The following is a 19,830-nucleotide window of genomic DNA, read 5'->3' as shown; positions in this document are numbered from 1 at the left end:
TTTCCATCGTCATACCTAGTGGAAAGGGAGTTCAGCGCTGTTACCAATCTCCTAACGAAAAAAAGAAACAGACTGGACATCATTAGCCGAGGAGATTTAAGATTAAACCTTACAAAATTGACGCCAAATGTTGATAATTTATTATTAAAGCATCAGGTTCATCCTTCTCACTAAAAACATTTACTTATTGCTTAGTTTATTTTATGTTTATTTTATAACAGATACAAAATTTTATTTTGAGTAGTTTTAATTTAAATTCAATTAATAAATGTATAAAACTTAACATGTGTTTTTACTTTAAGTTTTTAACAATAAACTTAGGGTAGGGGGTCTACCCAAAACCGAAAAACATGACAAGGGGTCTACGACACAAAAAAGTTTGGGAACCTGTGGTCTAGATCGATATTCAAAGTATTCAAGGAGAAGAGGTGAAAGATGTCATCATTAACAAATTTAATAATTATTATTACATAATAAAATATGAGAATATAGACGTATACTACTTTCGGCTCATATGTTTAAACGTGTTCTCCTTGATATTTTTTCGATTCTTTCTATATTCTTTTTATTACATGTCAGTATGAAGGATTGCAGAAGGAACAACGTGGAATATCCACAGGACTCGCCGAATGGAATACAAATTCTGTAAAGCTCTGATCCGCCAACGAGATTTCCTTCAGATGTGTCACGTCCTACTCGTTTAAAAATCATAATAACCTTTTCGGAGATAAACTAACAACCATCCTCAGATTATCGCTTTTTTTGTATTATTTTTTCATCGTCATCCTAAGACGAAATGTATCTCCATTTAAAAGACGCCCTTGACCAATCATTTTCTATCGGAACTGTTTCGGCATTTTTAGGCCAATTGAGATAGAAAGAGAGATATAAGAAGTATGCAATAAAATTTACCGGGAAACTTGTCTAGGTGGTTGGATTGCTCAAACCATTACTTCTTAATAGTACTGCAACGTAATAACGATATATGGTTATTGGAGAATTGTTTTTCAGGAAATATAACACGATTTACGACCATTGCGTTTCTCAAACAAAAACATGTTATATCGATTTCAGAAAAGATGTAATGTTGGTTGATCTAAGTTTTGAATCAGTTCATTATATAAGTTTTATGACCCTACAGAAATATTTAGAAATTATTTGTTGTGTGTTGATTAAATAGTTAGAAACTATACGATTTTATGTGTAACCGTAACGCGATGACGCTTATTGAGACTACTTCGTCCCTATTTGATTGAAAATTCATATCTGTAACATTCTTTATAACCGTCCCAAAATTAATTCTCTGATTAAGAGTCTGATAATGAACCCTTATATCTGTTTATTATAAAGCGGGTAATTTGCCACTCCCACATGTTGATAACGTACACTGCGAGGGACAAATTAATCTCTACCCCTGAATTTTCTTCTGTATTCGGTTCGTCTTCTTACGTATAAGACGACACTTTTATAATATAAGTTTCATCAGGCTCTGGAATGAAACTGTGGATAAAACACGCCACGCATGCATTTCATATCTGGGTATCTGCCAACAATCATCTACGCCATCCAGACTCCGCTCCCCAAAAAACCTTTTCCACGCATATACATTTTTCAATCGCCCCGTAGGTGAGGACCCTTCTATGATAGTCCATATCATCCAATGTTGGAATTCTGAACACAGTGGAATATTGTTTTATCGTTGTGGAGTCTCAGTTGTTGGGAATTTAATGAAATTAGTTTGGTTTTACATAACTTTATTCGTTACTTGGTCTATTTAAGATTCATCTAAGACTATGCTCGTCATATTATTCAAAATACTTATTCTTCTGACAAAGTTAATTCTTATTAATACGTTCTCTGTATTATCTCGTGTGTATTCTCTGTGTTGGCTTTCGGGCCTCGGACTCATTATACTGTAAGAACCCTTTGTATCCTATGTATCACACTGCAGTGTAACTAGCCATGATCTTACCCTAATAAACATATATACGAGCATCTCCAAAATATTAATGGTATTAATTATAGCAGTTCAATTTGTTATTTTTATTTTATTGTTATATATTTTGTTTTTTTGAGTATGTATTATGATTTTTTACAATAAATAGTATTATATTATTAATGATTGGACACAACAGTTGATTCAGTTGACGAATAAGTCTGAGAATGGCCCCTCGAAGAGTTAAGATACAAAGTTGGTCGAAAAATTGGTGCTTTAAGACTTATTTTAAATATAAATAGGGCCGTCTTAGGCATAGCGCCTAAGAGCCAAATAGATTTTTTAAGGAATACGAGAATTTTTAGGGCCCACAAAAAATATAATTAGAATCCCAGAATACACATTTTGTTTTTAAGTTATGCAACAACCTTAATGCAGCCCTGGAAACAGTACCTGTAAATCAATTATAAAATAAGTTTATTGAAATAATTCATGAATATAAAAATATGAGTGCGCGCACAATGCAAGCACGTTTATCTAAACACGCGACGATGATGCACATGCCGAGGTAGGTTTCAGAGGGCGCAACAGCGGCGTCGGCCCTTGAGTTCACCTCCTCTGTATATATTATTCAACGTGTTCTCCTTTTCCTTCTACTGATACTATTATTATTGTTTATTAATTATAAAAAAATACATTTTATAATATCCGATGTTCTGCATGGCAATACACTACAATCTGATTACAAACGTTTCTACATTTATTCTGCATACGTGCACAGTAAATTTGGGTAATATAATGATTATGCATAAGTATAATGTACATACTATTTGCCGGTTGAATTTGCGTCGCGACGCCACTGCTCTCCTGGTACATGCGAACCGTGCGTCGAAGCGAAACTCACGTTGAGATTCCACGTGAAAATTATAAAAGCAGTTGCGTATTCCAAAGAAACAATATGGAAAATTTCATTCGAGCACGTTCCTTTCTTGCTTCAGCATCACATGTGAACCCGAAAGCTCCGCCGATTACCTGAATAATTGCTACAAGAATTTAAAAAAAAATAAGTAAGTTGTTATTTAATTGTCCGATAATCATTATAATAATTTTATTTTACTTGTATAAAGAAAAGTTGAACTGCAAATTTAGTTACTCTATCAATTGCGGCTAGCTGTTCGTAAACAGTGAATGCAGTATAATCAATCCAAAAAGAAATTTACGACCTGGATGATGTCTAATCCGCGGACGACGCGTAACAATACGTTCGGTTCGCTGGGCGTCCGCAACGGTGACACCTACAACGTCAGCGAGAATTGCCTAGGTAATAAAATGAATGTATTTTGCATATTTCGAAGAAGCTATTAGATTGGTATGTTTGAATATATTGCGTAGCTAACCTCGAGGAGATCCTAAGGAAATTGGCAGTTGAAGATCAGACGTTGCGTACTTTTCGCAGAGCGATCGGTTTCGAGCAGAACATCAGGAAGGATCTCATTCCGCTGCTGATCAATCTGAAAGATGATAGTGGATGCGATGCAAGAGATGGAGGTGGTGAAGGAGTAGTCGTAGATGGTAAAGAAGAAGGTGAAGGAGTTGTTGGAAAACACATATTATATGCATGCAGCGGAAAGAATGGGTACGCGACCAAGATCATCGATACTGCGATCAAAATTCTAGTGGATTTGACGGTGCCCGTGGAATGCCTGTTGCCTGTGGAGGCGATTTCGCGCACCGACATCGGCAGACACACCATCTTCGAGCTGAACCATCTTCTGACAACATCGAAGGAGGCTTTCACCGATAGTCGCAGCACGAAAGCCGTCATGGACCATATGAAGCATGTTGTCGAAAAAGAGGCAGTCTGTCGTCTGAACGTTCAGCAATGCGAAAGCATCAATAACTGTCTGCTGCTGTTCAGAAATATCCTGCACATACCGAACACGACGATGACGACAAGAAGAGAGCACCAACAGCATCATCAGCAGATGCTACAAGGCGTCTCCAATTGTTCGTTGTCGTGCAGGAGTATGCAGAACGAGATCATCTGGAACCTGTTCACGCAGAGCATCGACAAAATTATCATTTACCTAATGACCTGCCCACAGAAGGTAACTAACTATAGCATTATCTTTCTTTTTTCTTCTTTGTTGGGACAATTGACATGAGCGTGTATGTATATTGCAGATGTACTGGGGTGTAACAATGGTGCAACTCATTGCCCTGATGTATAAGGATCAGCACGTGGGTACTCTTCAGAAGCTATTGAACTTATGGTTGGAGGATTCATTAAGCGAGAGCAGCGAAGACAACGAAAGCAACACTTCACCGCCGGGCAAGGGAAGCGGGGACAGTTCGCCCGTGGTCACATCTGATCCTACGTCCGATTCTAGCGACAATGGGAACGCTGCCGCTGCTACTTCTGCTATAGTCCACAGCCCGCAAATCCGCTCCAAAGCTACCCTTCTGATTAACATGAAGCGGGTCAAGTCCACGGAGACGGAGATCAGCACCAGCAGCGGAGTGTCATCGATGTTCACGACGGATACCGGCCAGAGGGAGGAAAACAAACGGGATCAGCTACACCAACAATTTAATCAGAAGAGAAAATGCTCGCAGAGCGAGATTTCGGACTGTGGTTACGCAACGCAAGTGGAGAACAGGGAATCCGTCTATACGACGTCCAGCAACGACGACGATCAACCTCTCCAGAAATCGATGCATCAAAAACCGCATCACAGCTTACAGAAAAGTCGCTACAGCAATCCGAAGAATCGCGCAACAATCGCGCTCGATAGGAAGGAGCTGAGAAGGAAGAAGTTAGTCAAGCGCAGCAAAACCAATATGTAAGCGAGCACGACACCAGACATTTCCTATACAAAAGATTAATTTTCTTATTTCCAACCCATTTTCAGTATCAATATGAAAGGGCTTATGCTTCACACGCCGACCGACGAGGACATCTCAAACATCTTAAAAGAGTTCACGGTCGATTTCCTGCTAAAGGGCTATGGTAACCTGGTACGCGACCTGCACGCTCAGCTCTTGGCGAACGTACGACAGATGCCAATCGATACGTCGCACTTCTTCTGGCTGGTTACCTACTTCTTGAAGTTTGCCGCGCACCTGGAACTAGACCTGGATCACGTCAGTCCAGTCCTTTCGTACGACATCATCTCGTACTTGACATTTCAAGGTGTTTGGTTGTGCGAGGAGCTCGAGATCGGCTGGGGAATGCCGTTCGCTGACATCGCCGTCGACCTGAAACCCTGCCTGAGACGTCTGCATCTGGTAAAGTCGGCCTGCAATGGATGATGGTGAACGACATCAGAGATCAATGATATTTATTTATATTTCGTAAACAGGTGGTTACTGCTATTCGTGAATACCTGCAAGCAGTCGAAACGTACCAGAAGTCTTCTCACCTCACCATCGAAGACCACTGCGCTCTGCAGAAACTGCAAGCGCAAATATCGCAAACCGGCGATCTGAGACACCTTTTCCTGCTGCTGTTGCGCCAATACAAGCCCAGCATCCAGAGCAGACAATATCTGCAAGATCTCATTGTCACCAATCACATATTCCTGCTTTTCCTGGACGGTATCCGGGACAAGGATATCAACATAATGGAACACCTCAAACAGTACGTCACTTCTTAAAAAATAATGTAATAAAATCTCCCAAGAATATAAGATTGGAGAAAATTTGTTATCGAAAAGAGATTAAATGCGTTGATTGCGAATATTGCAAAGTAGTTTTGTATTTGATTTTTTGTTTGCTTCTGTACAAATATGAAGGTTCGCCACCGTCGAGATAATGGGACAGTATGGACTACTGTTAGAGGAGTTCAGGGAGAATGGTGAGTTCGTGAACAATTGCGTTTTCACTATGATGCACCACATCGGCGGAGATCTGCAGCACGTATCTAAACTCTTCCAGCCCAACATCCTAAAGACGTTCTCGCAGATTTGGGAAACGGACTACGAGATCTGTGATGTAGGCATTCGAAGATTTCTCAATTTGTTCTTAACTTGACAATGATTTAGGATTGGTCCGACCTTATCGAATACGTGATACATAAATTCATTAATACGCCTCGAGCTAATTGCTGCCCGGGATCGTCTTCTTCGACGTCTGCGGCTGCAGCAGTTGTTTCGACTTGGACTTCGATTACGACAACAACAGCAGCAGCTGCGGCTGGACTAGTAGCAGGACTGCGGAGGGAAAAACCAACGGCTGATATAAACACGATGTCAACTACGTAAGAGAGTAGTAGTTGTTTCATTTTATTCAATTATTTTGTAATTATCATGTAAATCCCTAGATGGACGCATGAAGATCGCAAAAACCTGGCGGTGTTCTACAAACGATGCATTGATGGAGGAGACACGATAGCCAGCATCACTAAGAAATTTCAAGAAATCGCCACGAAATCTAGGAGGAGTCAACAGGCCTTCGTCGAAGAGTTGCTGCAACAAGGGGTGATCTCCCGAAGGCAATTTGATGAGTTTGTCAAGTACCAAACAACGGACAACGATGAAGTCCACCACGAAGAAGTAATTCCTCCACTGATTATCTCGGATGAAGTTAACGATCTTCACGAACTAGCATCCAACGACATCGGTATACTTAAAGAACATCTCTGCAAGGAAAATAAGTCCAAACTCATAATCTGGCTTCAGAATATAACGATGGAGGCGTGTTTCGCTAAACTGGCATTGGCCAATGGAAACATTCACGGATTTTTGGACGATGCAATTACGGAACCTTCCGCTCACCACTATGCCCGTAATATAATAATTATAAAGCAATAGCATATATATATAGTTTAAAATTATTTCTTTTTCGACTCTTTCCAGTGCTCCACCTACCAATACCAGTTATACCGTGGACGAGTGAGCAGAACAATGCATTGAAACATCGACCGTTCGTTCTTCTCTTACACAATCTCGGTTTCTACCTACCGGCGGATACTGGAAAGATCTTTGTTAGGATTCCAGACTTCTGGACAGCTGACCACCTTTTCAGCGTTGCCCAACAGCTCGGCCCCATCGATTCAGGTAATTAAAAAAATCAATAAAAATAAATAAACAAATCTAATACAAACGGATATCTTCTATGTTCAGACCAAATCAAATTCGACATAGGTCTTTTGAAAGGACGACAAAAAAATGCGGAATGTTTCGACGAAATGTGGGTTACACCAGAAGCAAATAGCAACGGAAATAAATTTTCCACTTCATCACTTCATTATCACGGACGTCAAACACCGTCGATGGTCCGATACACGCCCCTGTAAGTACATACACCAATATGAAGCGAACATCATATTAAATACACATTATTTACAACCTTCCGCATCAAGTCCTAATTCGGCAGAGTGGATTCGAACGGTGCTGGAGGAAAGCAAAATCGTGGACGTCGACTGCGCACTCGGACGCTCCAAGTAAATTATCTTCTTTATTTTTTGCACTTAAATTCCTCGCGTTCTCATATCAGCATATGCATGTTTTATTGTGTGCTACAATAGCGAGCTGTCCATCGCGATCCCTCGAATAGAAGAGAAGTCGTTGCCGAATAACCTCACGCCTCCTGATGTGCGGATCGCCGAGAGAGCGGAACCAATAGATATGGAAACCTCGCAGACAGAGGAAGAGGATAAGGAGCTTCCTTTCACAATGAACGAGGACACGTACGAGACGACATCGGTCGCTTCCGACCTAACCCGAATGTGCGTGAGCGATGAAGAAGAGAAAAATATTTGAATATAAAAAGAACAAAGTAAAGAAGGAAAGTTTCGTATTTTTATAAATATTTAAATGTTTTTCACTAAATAAAGCTAAAAAATAATCACGGGGCTGGTTTCATGTCGTGCAAATAGATGGAGTGTCTTTCGAGCAGTTCCGCGATTGGGTCCTCTTGATTGCATTCGTCATCGTACCTCGATCCTACAGCCCACAACGAGTCCAAATCGTATTTCGCGCGAGCCTCCTTAGAAAACACATGCAATGCAATATTTCCCATATCCAGAGCCATCCAGTCTCTGGACTCCTGTCCCTCTAGCTTTGGCACTGTATCGTTTCTACCCATTTTTAATTTGTACACCTTCCTCACAAACTGGGACATTGCAAGCATATGTCGATATGACTTTGCATTGACCAGGCAAATATAGTTTACATAGTTGATGTTCTTTGGGACAGCAGCAACAAAAATGTTCAGACCATTCTCCTTTTTCAATATAGAGACTAAATCCTCTATGTCATAAACTCCACTAATGCCACCTAAAAATTAAATACAAATAAACACCAGAAGATTCAATTCATACAATAGATCATACTCACGAGCCAAGTTTAATCCTTCATAGGGATTCAGCATTTGGTCAACTTCATTTTCCAGCAATTCTAAATACTTCAATCTCTCCTCATTCACATCCATAATGATCTCAGAATCTTCGTCTTTGAATACTTGATATTTCCTGCTCAGTCCCCCAAGTTCAACAGTTGTTGTTGATCCATCATCTTTGGTCACCTGTCTCTCACTGAAAATCCTATTTGCAATTTGAAAACTGCACCTGCACTGATGCTGGTTCACTCGATTCCATAGTAACCTTCGTACACCGGAGACAATCATTGCCATTCGAAAATAATTCCAGCGTTCCGCTTTTAGGTTATAGCAATATCAACAAAAATAATGATTGTAGGCAACATTACTTACAGCTATGATGCAAATGGTGACAGGACCAAACATAACCAGCACAGTACGTAACATATCAGGACAGGTTAAAACAGAACGTCATACAAGAGAACATGACAAAAGAAAACAATGATAAAACAGAATAGTACTAAAAAAGAACGGCATAAAAACATGACTTCGGAAAAAATATTGATTAAAATTCCAATAAATAAATGACATACATTTATTATCATTCAAATTCAAAAATACATTATACAACGAAATATTTACAAGTACAGTGGATCCTCATTGTAAGAAAATGACTCCCGGAATGCGCGCCTGCTACATCATTTTCAAAACTTGTGTACACATAATATTTGTATTTTTGAATATGGTTCACTATACGAGTAAAAAATCCGAACATTTTGGAACGGATAAAACTCGTTAAGCAAGATTCCACTATAATTTATACAGTGGAAGTTGAGTTATATTGCGGCATACTGACTCGCGTTAGCCTGTTATGTATAACCGTTATTGTTTATATTATGTTAGCCCTTATTATTTTATACATGTATTGTAAGTAAGTTATTATGACTTAGTACAAATACTACTTAGGAAGATCCCATAACTAATCATTGTGTAACGACTATTCTTAATCACTATTGTTAATCACCATGTTGTGCACAAATTCAAAGGGCCAATCGATAATGACTACTAATATGTACATCTGCCTAATCTTTTAATGATTAGGGAAAGTTAGGTACTATATTCCCTTATCAAATATTGTACTCCCACTATGCTAATTCACTACTATATAATAGAATGTTTATGTAATACAAAAGAGAGTCAGAGTCCTAGGGAGTCAAAGTCCAAATCATTTATAGTCCTAGCTAGTCGCTAGTCTAAGTTAGTTTTAGTCTTAGAGGAGAGTCCTCCCGAGTCCTAGTTAGACTCATAAAAACCCTAGTAACAACAAGCAACTGGAATCTAGACATAAAAGTTATTAATAATCTTCTAGTGAGTAATAAAGTGTTTATTATCATAAAAACTCCAACTTCACCTCTAGCTTTTCTTAAAAACTCCCCTAGGACTCCACAACGACATAACTACGAGATATTCCACAGTGTCCAGAGATATTTGAATCCCGGGATACGACAAGATCATAACCGAATTGTTCCAAATTATGATTTTTTATTTAATTAAAAACAACACATTTTGAAATTTACTTTATTATTTTTATACATTTTTATAAAATATAAAAATCAATTCTGTTCAGATAATTCATAAAGTATAGAAGTAATATTTCTTTCAAAATAATAATAGTAATATTTATTAAATAAATACAATACAAAAATACAATAAAAAAAATGAAAATTATACTGCTGCAAAAAATAAAATGAATGTGTTATCACTTTAATTTTTTTCACATATTTTATTTTTCCAATGTTCTGTTTTTATGCTGTTCTTTTATGTTTTGTTTTGTCCTATTCTTTTGTATGACGTTCTGTTTTATTGTTTCCTGATTTGTCATGTTCTATGCCGGTGAGTTCTTTTTGGTCCGGTCACCCAAATATAGATATACATCATTGGCGGGCGGCCGGTCCATGGTCCAGGTTTCATATTGTATCATATTCGAATTTCGTGTAGTTTTACTGTTTGTTACGTGATTATCTCATACAATAAAAAAAGTTGTGTTCGCTCGGCGGTGCGCGCCACTGCATGGATTTGGATTCAGGATATGCTTACTTCGCGCATGCGTAAATTTGACAATTTCTTTACTACTGGTAGAAGCTGTTTGCGGCTTTGCTTCCATTGGCTTCCTGCTTCCATTGCATAAAACGCAGTGTCGATTGATATACCATATAAAGAGCTGGCTAGTTAATTTCTATATAAGAAGATAATCATTTCCGTGGTAAATTGTTTATTTTTTACTTTATTTGAATTAGGTGTCTCAATTATTTTAAATCTATTTCTAGTGTACTGTTTCAGCACATACGTGTTAAAATTATCATTGATTATGGCCCTTAAAATGGAAAACCTAAGTGACTATGAAGGTGAACTTACAGCCGAGGATAATTGCAATTGTTTAATTGAAGATATGATTAAAAGAAAATTTGCTTCTCTCCCGTTTGTTGAAAAAGAGATTATTGTCAATAGCCCGAAGCCCGCGCCAATATTAAGTATTCAGTCTCAAACAAAAACATTTAAAAGACATTTTAAAAAAGAAATTTACGAAAATATTCCGTGGATTTGCGGATGTGCTCATTTATCAAAATTATTCTGTTGGCCATGCATTTTGTTTTCAGAAGAACTAAATGTCTGGAATAAGTTCGGATTTTCTGATCTAAACAATATCAGTAAATCATGCAAGAGACATGAATGCTCTCAATCTCATATATGCTCTACTGTACAATTCAAAAATTTTGGAAAGGGAGTTCATATAGAAGAAAATATTACATTGCACAACAAGGAAGTTACTGCAAATCGATACATTTTATCGAAATTAATAAACGCTATGTGTTTTTTGACAAAACAAGAACTGCCTTTACAAGGACATTTTGAGCATCACCAATCAGACAATAGGGGAAATTGTGTTGAATTGCTACATCTACTGAGTGAATTGGACCTAAAATTGGAAACCCATTTGGATAATTCTCCAGTGTTTACTGGAATATCAGACCATATTCAAAATGACTTAATATCTTCAATTTCAAAAGTCTTGCGAGACGAGATTAAATCTGAAATACATGCATCAAAATTTGTTTCTTTAATTGTGGGCGAATCTACAGATATAAGCCGCTCAACTCAACTGTATACTATTTTTAGATATGTGGACGAAAATAATGACATTCACGAGAGATTTGTTGGATTTGTCGATGTTAGTCCTGACAGAACAGCTGATGATCTTTTTCAACATATATGTAAGACCTTAAAAGAATTTGAATGTTCGGACAAATTAATTGCTCAAACGTATGATGGAGCGGCTGTAATGTCCGGGGAGCATAATGAAGTTCAACTAAAAATTCAAAATATTTGCCCTAATTCTTTGTTTGTCCATTGTTACACTCATAGATTGAATCTAGTTTTGTCGCAATCTGTTACGCATATAGCCGAATGTAAACGTTTTTTCAAAAAAATATTGTCATTTTCATCGTTTTTCTGTAAATCTCCAAAAAGAATTTCCCTTCTCGATTGTGAAATCCAGAAACGATTTCCCACTGCTGCCCCGACACAATGGAATTACAATAGCAGAATTTTGAATAAGGTGTTTGAATATCAAAAGGAATTGTTGACAATATTCGATCGAATAATGAAGTGTGAAGATGAATGGGATAATGACGCTGTTATGAATGCCGAAGTGCTTCATCGTTATTTAAAAGATTTTGAGTTTAATTTTAATTTACATTTATTTTCAGGGATATTTGATTCAGCAGATTCTTTATTTGAAATTTTACAAGAAAAAACATTTGACATAACGTATTGCATAAATGAAATTAAAAATTTTGTGAAATTTTTGGATGGTAAAAAAGTCGATTTTGACTCGATGTGGAACAAATTAATAACTGCAAAATTTAATAGAAAAAGAAAAGTTGCTGAATGTATGGCAGATGTGAAAAAGACGTATAAACTTCGATATTCTAAAATTTTAAAAACTCTTTCAGCAGATACAACAAATCGATTTCGAGATATTGAAAATTTAAAATTTATGGAACTTTTTAACGTCGACAAATTTAAAATTTATGAAAAGAATTTTCCAGATTTCCTATTTAAATCTCTTCAGCTATCTTATGGAGAATACTTTGATTTTATGAGGTTGAGAAGTGAATTGATTTACATATACTCGACGCCTAACTTTCATTTAAAATCTATAAATTGCATAAAAAAAATTATTGTGAATGATGAACTAAGTGACATTTTAGCACAAGTACTTGATTTAATACAGTTAATTTGCACTATACCGTCAACTAGCACATCGACTGAACAAATATTTTCAACTATGAAAAGAATCAAAACATTCACCAGAAGTAGCCTAAGTGAAGATCTCGCTTTAATATCAATCGAAAATAAACTACTGTTAAATTTGAAAAATAATCGAAAATTGTATGATGTGGTTATCGACGAATTTTGTAAAAAAGAGCAAAAAATAAAATTAATTTTTAAGAAATAAATCTCTAACCTTTAGGAGTTTTTTTAGTTTAGCTTTGTGACTTAAACACTGTAGCTCATTTGATCTTTATTTTATTATGTTTATTAACTGTTTACAATTTTCTATTTTTATACTTGTTATATAATGTATAAAGCTCTTTGAACGTGTATATAAATAAATGAAAGGTTATTTATTTTGACAGCATCTCCTGATTAAGTCACCGACCGTCACTGATATATGTATATTTGTACGATTCTGATCAAAATCCCAACCATTCCCGACAGTAACAAAATCCAGATTAACGATAATAAAAATTCCACCGATATCAAATGTCGGGATTTCGATGAAGACCCGCCCCGACGAAGAAAAAAAATTGACAAAGATTCAAGAATGACACAGCAAGTTTTCGTTTTTCCCAATATTTCTTAGAAAAATTTGAAAATGGAGTCTAATGGAGTCTAACTCTTTTAGGAAAATCGTAACAGATGATTAATCTTGGTTCTATAAGTAAGACCCAGAAACCAAGCAGCAGTCCATTCTATGGAGCACAATGTGCAAATTCCCAATTAAAGCAAGACAACAAAAATCAGAAACAAAAGTGATGATGTCGAATTTCGCTACTTTACAATATTCTAGCGTCGTTTGATTTTTGGCTGTTTCCGAAATTTAAAAAAAAATGAGGCGATTTTGAGGAATGTTTTGAAAGGTGGCTCTACCGACTTAAGAAATGTATTGAAATAAATGAAAGTTATGTAGAGAAATTACAAAATGACGAAAATTAAAAATATTAAAATAAAATTGTTTTTATTTTGTTTTTCAAGCCAACTTAACGAAGTTTTGTTAGATCCCTCAAATAATAGTCCAATTTTTTGACAATTCGTTAAACTTAAAGAATTAGAAAATAATATTGATCTTGAGTAAGTTTGTTTATATTGTTTATTTATTTTTATTAGTTTCCTTTGAAATGATTTTAATCTTAGTTAGTTTCCAGGCTTTAAAGATCTAATAATAAAATAATGCACAACAAAAACACGCACACACAAGTTTAACCTTTCCTTAACTTTAACAATAAAAATTAATACTGAAAGACTTTGTGATCTCTACAGAAGGTGATGTTTTTGATTGCTTATTTTCACTCTCACCATATTGGATTTCTCTGACAATAATAATTATTATTATCAATATCAATTATCACACAATCAATAACTATAATAATAATTATGTATCTATATACTTCATATTCAACAAAAGTAAATTATCTTTCCTTTTGCTGAATCTCATATATATAAATATATATATATATATATATGTATACATATACAAGGTGTAATAATTGTAAAAATATTTCCATAGATGAAGATTTTTCGTATAAAAAAATATTACATCCGTCCGATTCTTTGTTGGATAATGTATGTGTGTTTGCGCGCGGTATAAAAAAATAAATTATATTACAAATTCACTATGGGTTACTATCGTGTCCTGTCAACACTGTTTAGTGGTTGGTTACCTAGAGCTTTTTGTAACAACTCGACAACTGTTGTTTATGTATTTTGATTCACATTTGTACGATTTTTCAATCTCATTCAACCACCATGCCCAAAACACCCAGCATACGAGCAAGACTAGACGATGACCTTCATGAGGCCGGCCTGACTGCCTGTGCCTATGCTTGAGTCATCCAACGAGTCCAGATCCAGGGCGCTCTCTATCATCGTGGTATCTCGCAGTATCCTCAGACGGCTAGCACTCATCGAAATGTTCTCCTTGTCCTGTGTTGTGAGATCGTTGTTGTCCAGCTTGTTGTTTCTCTTCGCGACGCCGTTGCTAGAGACGACCGTGTCCATAATGTTGTTAAGGATGTGTGCCTCGCGGATCTCCACCGGGTCCAGGTGCAGATCCTCTACGGATGTCATCTTCTGGTCGAGATTTTGCGCGAAAGAATGAGACTTGTTGAGCTGCACGTTGCTGTAGAGCGGTCCGCCACCGTGCGCCAAGCAAGGCTGCGACGTGTACTGCTGATCTTTATGCTGCTGCTGCGTCTGCTGTTGTTGGTGATGGTCCATGGGAAGGATTGCCAGAGGCTGCTCGTTGCTCACCAGGTGCGTCACGCTGCCAGCGTTTGACTCTGCAAACACGTATACACACGCAATTAATAAAAATCAGTAAACGCTAAACAAATTCAAGTAAAATATAATATAAAAGGCGGGCGCGGTCAGTCAGTCAGCGTAAATCGAAAAAAAATAATAAACAACAGAATAGAACAGCATATTATATAAACGAGCCGAACACACATGCACACATTTTTATCTAGAATAAACGCAAAAGAAGTAAAGTGGTAGAAGTTGAAGCAGGTTCTAAAAAGAGCGTAAATAAAAATGTTCATCTCCACATGCATCATATAACTCAATAAAACCAGGACCGCATTTAGCCCATATTCTAAATATTTTATTGTAATATTTGATCATTCAAACGTAACTTAAATACGGCCCTGAATTCTCGAAATCTCAACTCAAGTGACTTACCGGCAAGGTAATATTGATATTGGTGAGGGATAGAAATAAATACACATATACATACAAAGAGAGAGAGAACGAAAGAGTTAGGAAAGATACAAGGAAGTTTTATGAAATTTCTCAATTTCAATGTCTCTTCGATCGAAAAACGTCATGCATGCTTGCTTTACATGCTTGCACAACACAACACCCTCAGATGGGAGGAATCGAAAAAGATAACAGAAAAACACATCATCATCACAACACTGGTAACAATAACACAAATAGTACATACAGCAAAATGAGAGTACAATAACAATTGAGATTATTAACAAATAAACACATTAAAAAGTTGCATTTGTACATCTACGAAATAAAGATGAAGTGGAACGTAAATGTCATAGTAATGGGGTTTATATTTTTAGTGGCGTAACCAGAATTGCCGTTCACTACCATTTGATTCGTCAAATGGTAGTGAACGGCATATTTAATATTTTATTAAATCTGTTGATTGGACGGACCGCTAAACTTTTTAAGAAGCCGTTACGGAAGAAAGAAGATGAAACTTAAAGAAGCGAATCACATAAATTTGCATCATATTGATTTATCACTGTATTCCAGTTACGCCACTGTATTGCAGTTTTTCGTATTATAGCTTATTATGTTTAACATCATCATTATTATCGTCAATTAATTGGTTGTATTTGGCGCAGATTTAAATGCAATAGTTTTAATTTGCAAGATTTCGATATTAGATGACATCGAGTTTCGTTTTTGTCTTGTTTGATTGTAGTAATTTAGCCTAGATTGTTTTGTATATAGAGCCGGCTGAATTCCGGAGTGGGGAAATTATTGACCTTGACGTTGGCGACGCTGTAGATGCCCTGCCGCGATCGCGCACCACTTTGCTGACATTCGTTCGAGTTACAGAGGTCCTCTTCCTCCTCTCTCTCTTCCTCCGTGGCATGTACGTTGCGGTAAACAAAGCCGCCGCTGTGGGGGCGGCGTTGCGGCCGATCGGCGACCTGTCGCAGCCCGAATGTGGAACTGTATCGTTTCTCGGGGGGCGTGTAGTTGGGGCGGCGCGCGGTCGTCGCCCCATCAAAATAACGATCGAAATTTGTACTGTAAATGTTCGGCAGCGCAGAGGGTACGCAACGCACCGGAGGAGGGGGCGGTGGAAGCGGCGAAGTCGTCGATTGCGGTAGCGAATTGCTGTTGCGGATGTCGGCTGCAGCGGCGGCGACGGTAGTGACCGCCTCCCCCAGCAGCGCCGCGCCCCTACCACCACCACCACCGAAGGCGGCGGCGGCATATTCATCGTAATCGACGTCGTTGCGGGCGTATCGGTCTGGGGCGGCGCAGTATCGATGATGATCGATGTGTTGAAGGTGATGGTTGTATTGGTATTGTTGGTGGTACCGGGGCGGTGCGTAACCGTCGTAGTAGTAGTAACGAGGGGAGTAAATTGGGGACGGATTCAGCGGCACGCCTCCAGCGGGCGTGACCTGGTGGGCGCGTTGCAGCTGCTTTTTGATTGGCGCGTACGTACCCGTGTTCTCCGTCGTCTGTCGGTAAACTCCGGCTATCTCGGACGCCAAATGCGGACCATTCTGCAAAATAGATATACGTGAATCATCATTCTCTCTATTGCGCAAATATGAAACAGCCAATGCTCCTGCTTCTCTCACCTGTAAAGCGGCGGCAGCGGCAACAGCACCGTACGGTTTCAGTGGCAGCGACGGTTCTATAGTGATGGTGGCGTTCTTGCTGACCTCGAGTTTATACTCGTCTGTGACGAGGCCGCGTCTATCGATAAGCGATGGACCTATGGGACCACACAGGATGTGCAGACAGTTCAGGCAAACGTTGCCCTGGGAATAGGGATTGAATGGGTCCTGGCCCCTCTTCGAAGCAAACGAGCCCTTGATGTCTTCATTGGTCGTTTGGTTGCTTGTAGTGAGATAGGTGTGAAAGCCGGCCAGCCCCAAGATACTCCACACGCTGAAGAAACATATCAGAGCTACCACCATGCTTGCAGGTGATGCTTTCACCGCCTCCAGGAACTGCCCATCTTCCTTGCTTACTAGAAACATAATTTGAATGCGAAATCTGAGTTCAGCGACGGTTCGTTGGTTGCTTCCGGAATCGCACTTACTTAAAATCAGATGAGCAATGGCACACGCGAAGATGAACACAGCGAGAAAAGCCAGTGACACGATGAACATGTAGAAGAACCTGTAGTTCCGTCTACCTACGCAGTTACCCACCTGCAATTACCAATTATTCTGTTATAATAAAACGGTTCATTGTCCACGTACGCTGTTAGAAGAGTTAAACAATAACAATCGAGTATTGCCAATGTAAAGACAAAAGGACTTCCCGCAAATTTAAATTATTGAACTCCTAAGAGATTAGATCAGAGTGATCCGACATCTAAAATACGGGATTAAAGTAACCTTGACGCTCGAATTGAAAATCGTTCGCGCGTCAACGCCTTTATCTCGGGAGGTATGCGATTGCTAATAATATATAAAAATAATCCTAAAACAATATCGATAATTATCGACTATTATTGCGATAAATTGTCGTAATTGTGTGACGACAACGGCGATAGCACTATGCTATTGTTATCATAATAATAATTTAATAATTAATTAAAATGAAGAGAACGTTACACACCCATGGACAATGATGATCGAAACGATCAACGCAATTATCGCAGAGACTGCAATGCGAAGCTCGCGGAGGTCGAAAAATCTTGCAGGTGAAGCAGTACTTCAGCTTCACGGTTTGACCCTTGACGAGCACCTCCTTGGTCCTCGGTGGCGGCCTGTATGTCGGACTGTTGGCGGAATTCGTCACCTCTAGAATTAATTAATTAATAAATGGTCATTAACGAAGATCATAGTTTTGCCATCATCATACCTATTTGCTTTTCGACGTACGCAGCTTCTTCGAAGGTGGCCCTAGGTATAATGCCTGGATCTGTGAGCGACGTCCGCAGTAGCGCAGAAATCGTGAATAGGAATAGGAGCCCCCCTATTATCGGGATTGCGATTGTTACATTGACTGCCAGGTAAGTGCAACTAAAACGACGACATACAGAGATATGATGATATTGTATGTGTGTGTACTTTTCTTATTTAATATTTTGCATTGCAAAGAATGTATGTGTGTGTATTTCAGTGAGAGATGGAAATACTTACTCATATATGAAAAATAGTACACTGGTGCCTGTGATGAGGAATACAGTGAGTAGGAACATGCCCGAGTGTGGTGCAGTCATGAGTCTGCCATTACAATAAAACCGGTTCCTGCCAGCAAACACTTCCCACTTTCTGGTTACTTGCTCTTTGGCCATATCTTCACTATCTTGAATTGTTCAAAAAAAAAATATATATATACACATGTGTGTGATTGTGTTTATATGATTTTTGTGAAAATAAATAATGTGGCAGAGAGAGAGAGGGAACAATTAGAAAGGGGGATCATAGCAGATACAGAGAGATACAGATAACAGCTGATCATCTCCACACTCACCTTTGATGAGTGTTCTTGGCGAGTGCTGCAGAACAGGCTGATATTCCTTGGACATAAACTGTGGCTGCCACCAGACAGACTTGTCTTTTATTATCGTATCACAGTTTACACTCTTATTAATGTTGTTGTTGCCGTTGATATTAATGTTACTATTACTACTACTACTGCTGCTATGTCCAGTCTGGGATATTTTTAAGGCAATAGTCATCACTGTACATTATTCCTGCTATTTCATGCAACATATTCCCAAATTTCCCATTACTTTTTACACCAAATTCACGTTAGAAACACTTTCTTTAATGATAATAAACTTTACTGCAGAAAACATGAATTGTTCAGATTTCCGAACTAAAAAAGAACTCAACTAAAACCAAAATAATTCCACTCCACAATCAGTCTCTCTCTCTCACTATTTTTCTGTCCCTATCTTTCCCTAAAGCCTATTAAAGACTCGGTTGTACGTGGGTCTGACATCCCTTTGACGGACGTCAAATACTTTTTCGCACACTTTCTATGAAAACGTCAAAGCATTCGTAGGCAATCGCATTATTTTCTCCTTTTCATTATACACGCATACGCACTTTCACTTTATTAAACTATTACCTAGAAATGTCAAGCATATGAATCATCATGCAAAATATCAACTCGGAATGAAAGCCACTAAATGATGACTAATTACTAGCAATTAGTCTGGTTAGTTTGTAGGCCACACGTGTAACTTCCCTGTCAAATATTATATATTCATTATTTAATTTTGTAGCAACTTAATAATTTATCTTTATAATTATTACAAGTTTTTGATAAATCAAACTGAACTGATATTTTAAACGTTGGCAATATGAACTATTGACTATTTACAATTGGTGATTATAGAACAATTGATTAACCTTTGAAATTTCAATGGGAAATGAAGAAAACAAAAATACTTCCTACAAGTGGAAAGGTAATATTTATACAGCTATTTTTATTGCAAATTTTATAGTTCGATGTAGATACTACTAAATTTAATATTTCTTATTTTTTTTTTTTTTTTTTTTTTTTTA

At 37.8% G+C, this 19,830-nt stretch overlaps 4 protein-coding genes across 6 annotated transcripts; 2 read left to right on the top strand and 2 right to left on the bottom strand.

Moving 5' to 3' along the window:
• The first annotated feature begins 3,104 nt into the window (after nt 1–3,104).
• Nucleotides 3,105–7,719, top strand: LOC108557741 (protein timeless). The gene is made up of 12 exons (XM_017914387.1): nt 3,105–3,257; nt 3,329–4,044; nt 4,121–4,779; nt 4,849–5,224; nt 5,299–5,576; nt 5,731–5,929; nt 5,980–6,194; nt 6,258–6,721; nt 6,793–6,993; nt 7,060–7,228; nt 7,299–7,379; nt 7,464–7,719. Exons 1-12 carry the CDS (start codon nt 3,125–3,127, stop codon nt 7,696–7,698), a joined length of 3,726 nt encoding a protein of 1,241 aa, XP_017769876.1. The 5' UTR covers nt 3,105–3,124; the 3' UTR covers nt 7,699–7,719.
• Nucleotides 7,706–8,648, bottom strand: LOC108557742. The gene is made up of 2 exons (XM_017914388.1): nt 8,275–8,648; nt 7,706–8,214 (listed from the first exon to the last, which is right to left on the bottom strand). Exons 1-2 carry the CDS (start codon nt 8,567–8,569, stop codon nt 7,784–7,786), a joined length of 726 nt encoding a protein of 241 aa, XP_017769877.1. The 5' UTR covers nt 8,570–8,648; the 3' UTR covers nt 7,706–7,783.
• Nucleotides 8,649–10,151: 1,503 nt separating this feature from the next.
• LOC108557696 (zinc finger MYM-type protein 1-like) lies at nt 10,152–13,204 on the top strand. Its single transcript, XM_017914330.1, has 3 exons — nt 10,152–10,517; nt 10,595–12,426; nt 13,182–13,204. Exons 2-3 carry the CDS (start codon nt 10,623–10,625, stop codon nt 13,202–13,204), a joined length of 1,827 nt encoding a protein of 608 aa, XP_017769819.1. The 5' UTR covers nt 10,152–10,517; nt 10,595–10,622.
• Nucleotides 13,205–14,077: 873 nt separating this feature from the next.
• Nucleotides 14,078–19,473, bottom strand: LOC108557713 (palmitoyltransferase ZDHHC18). Of its 3 annotated transcripts, none has more exons than XM_017914357.1 (8): nt 18,788–19,472; nt 18,454–18,619; nt 18,173–18,333; nt 17,927–18,111; nt 17,403–17,514; nt 16,936–17,330; nt 16,797–16,857; nt 14,078–14,877 (listed from the first exon to the last, which is right to left on the bottom strand). In XM_017914357.1, exons 1-8 carry the CDS (start codon nt 18,993–18,995, stop codon nt 14,375–14,377), a joined length of 1,791 nt encoding a protein of 596 aa, XP_017769846.1. In that variant the 5' UTR covers nt 18,996–19,472; the 3' UTR covers nt 14,078–14,374. The 3 variants fall into 3 exon arrangements, with proteins under 3 accessions (XP_017769846.1, XP_017769845.1, XP_017769844.1); XM_017914356.1 differs by having other exon boundaries at nt 14,772–14,877; nt 16,102–16,857; nt 18,788–19,473; XM_017914355.1 differs by lacking the exon at nt 14,078–14,877 and having other exon boundaries at nt 15,276–16,857; nt 18,788–19,473.
• Between the last annotated feature and the right edge of the window lie 357 nt (nt 19,474–19,830).

Source organism: Nicrophorus vespilloides, unplaced genomic scaffold (assembly GCF_001412225.1).
Source record: "Nicrophorus vespilloides isolate i.1.1-1 unplaced genomic scaffold, Nicve_v1.0, whole genome shotgun sequence".
In the NCBI taxonomy this organism is placed as follows: Eukaryota; Metazoa; Arthropoda; class Insecta; order Coleoptera; family Silphidae; genus Nicrophorus; species Nicrophorus vespilloides.
The sequence above is the reverse complement of the archived record's forward strand: the minus strand, read 5'-3'. Positions and strand labels throughout refer to the sequence as shown.

Bases quoted from the DNA above. Each gene is read 5' to 3' on its own strand.
- LOC108557741 (XM_017914387.1), top strand. From the start codon at position 3,125: ATGCAGTATAATCAATCCAAAAAGAAATTTACGACCTGGATGATGTCT. The intron at 4,780-4,848 runs GTAAGCGAGCAC...ACCCATTTTCAG, and splicing joins AAGCGCAGCAAAACCAATAT to TATCAATATGAAAGGGCTTA. The intron at 6,195-6,257 runs GTAAGAGAGTAG...GTAAATCCCTAG, and splicing joins ATAAACACGATGTCAACTAC to ATGGACGCATGAAGATCGCA.
- LOC108557742 (XM_017914388.1), bottom strand. From the start codon at position 8,569: ATGGCAATGATTGTCTCCGGTGTACGAAGGTTACTATGGAATCGAGTG. The intron at 8,215-8,274 runs GTGAGTATGATC...TTTAATTTTTAG, and splicing joins TGAAGGATTAAACTTGGCTC to GTGGCATTAGTGGAGTTTAT.
- LOC108557696 (XM_017914330.1), top strand. From the start codon at position 10,623: ATGGCCCTTAAAATGGAAAACCTAAGTGACTATGAAGGTGAACTTACA. The intron at 12,427-13,181 runs GTGAATTGATTT...AATATTTCTTAG, and splicing joins TGATTTTATGAGGTTGAGAA to AAAAATTTGAAAATGGAGTC.
- LOC108557713 (XM_017914355.1), bottom strand. From the start codon at position 18,995: ATGACTATTGCCTTAAAAATATCCCAGACTGGACATAGCAGCAGTAGT. The intron at 18,620-18,787 runs GTGAGTGTGGAG...GAACAATTCAAG, and splicing joins GCCAAGAACACTCATCAAAG to ATAGTGAAGATATGGCCAAA. The intron at 18,334-18,453 runs GTAAGTATTTCC...TCGTCGTTTTAG, and splicing joins GTACTATTTTTCATATATGA to TTGCACTTACCTGGCAGTCA.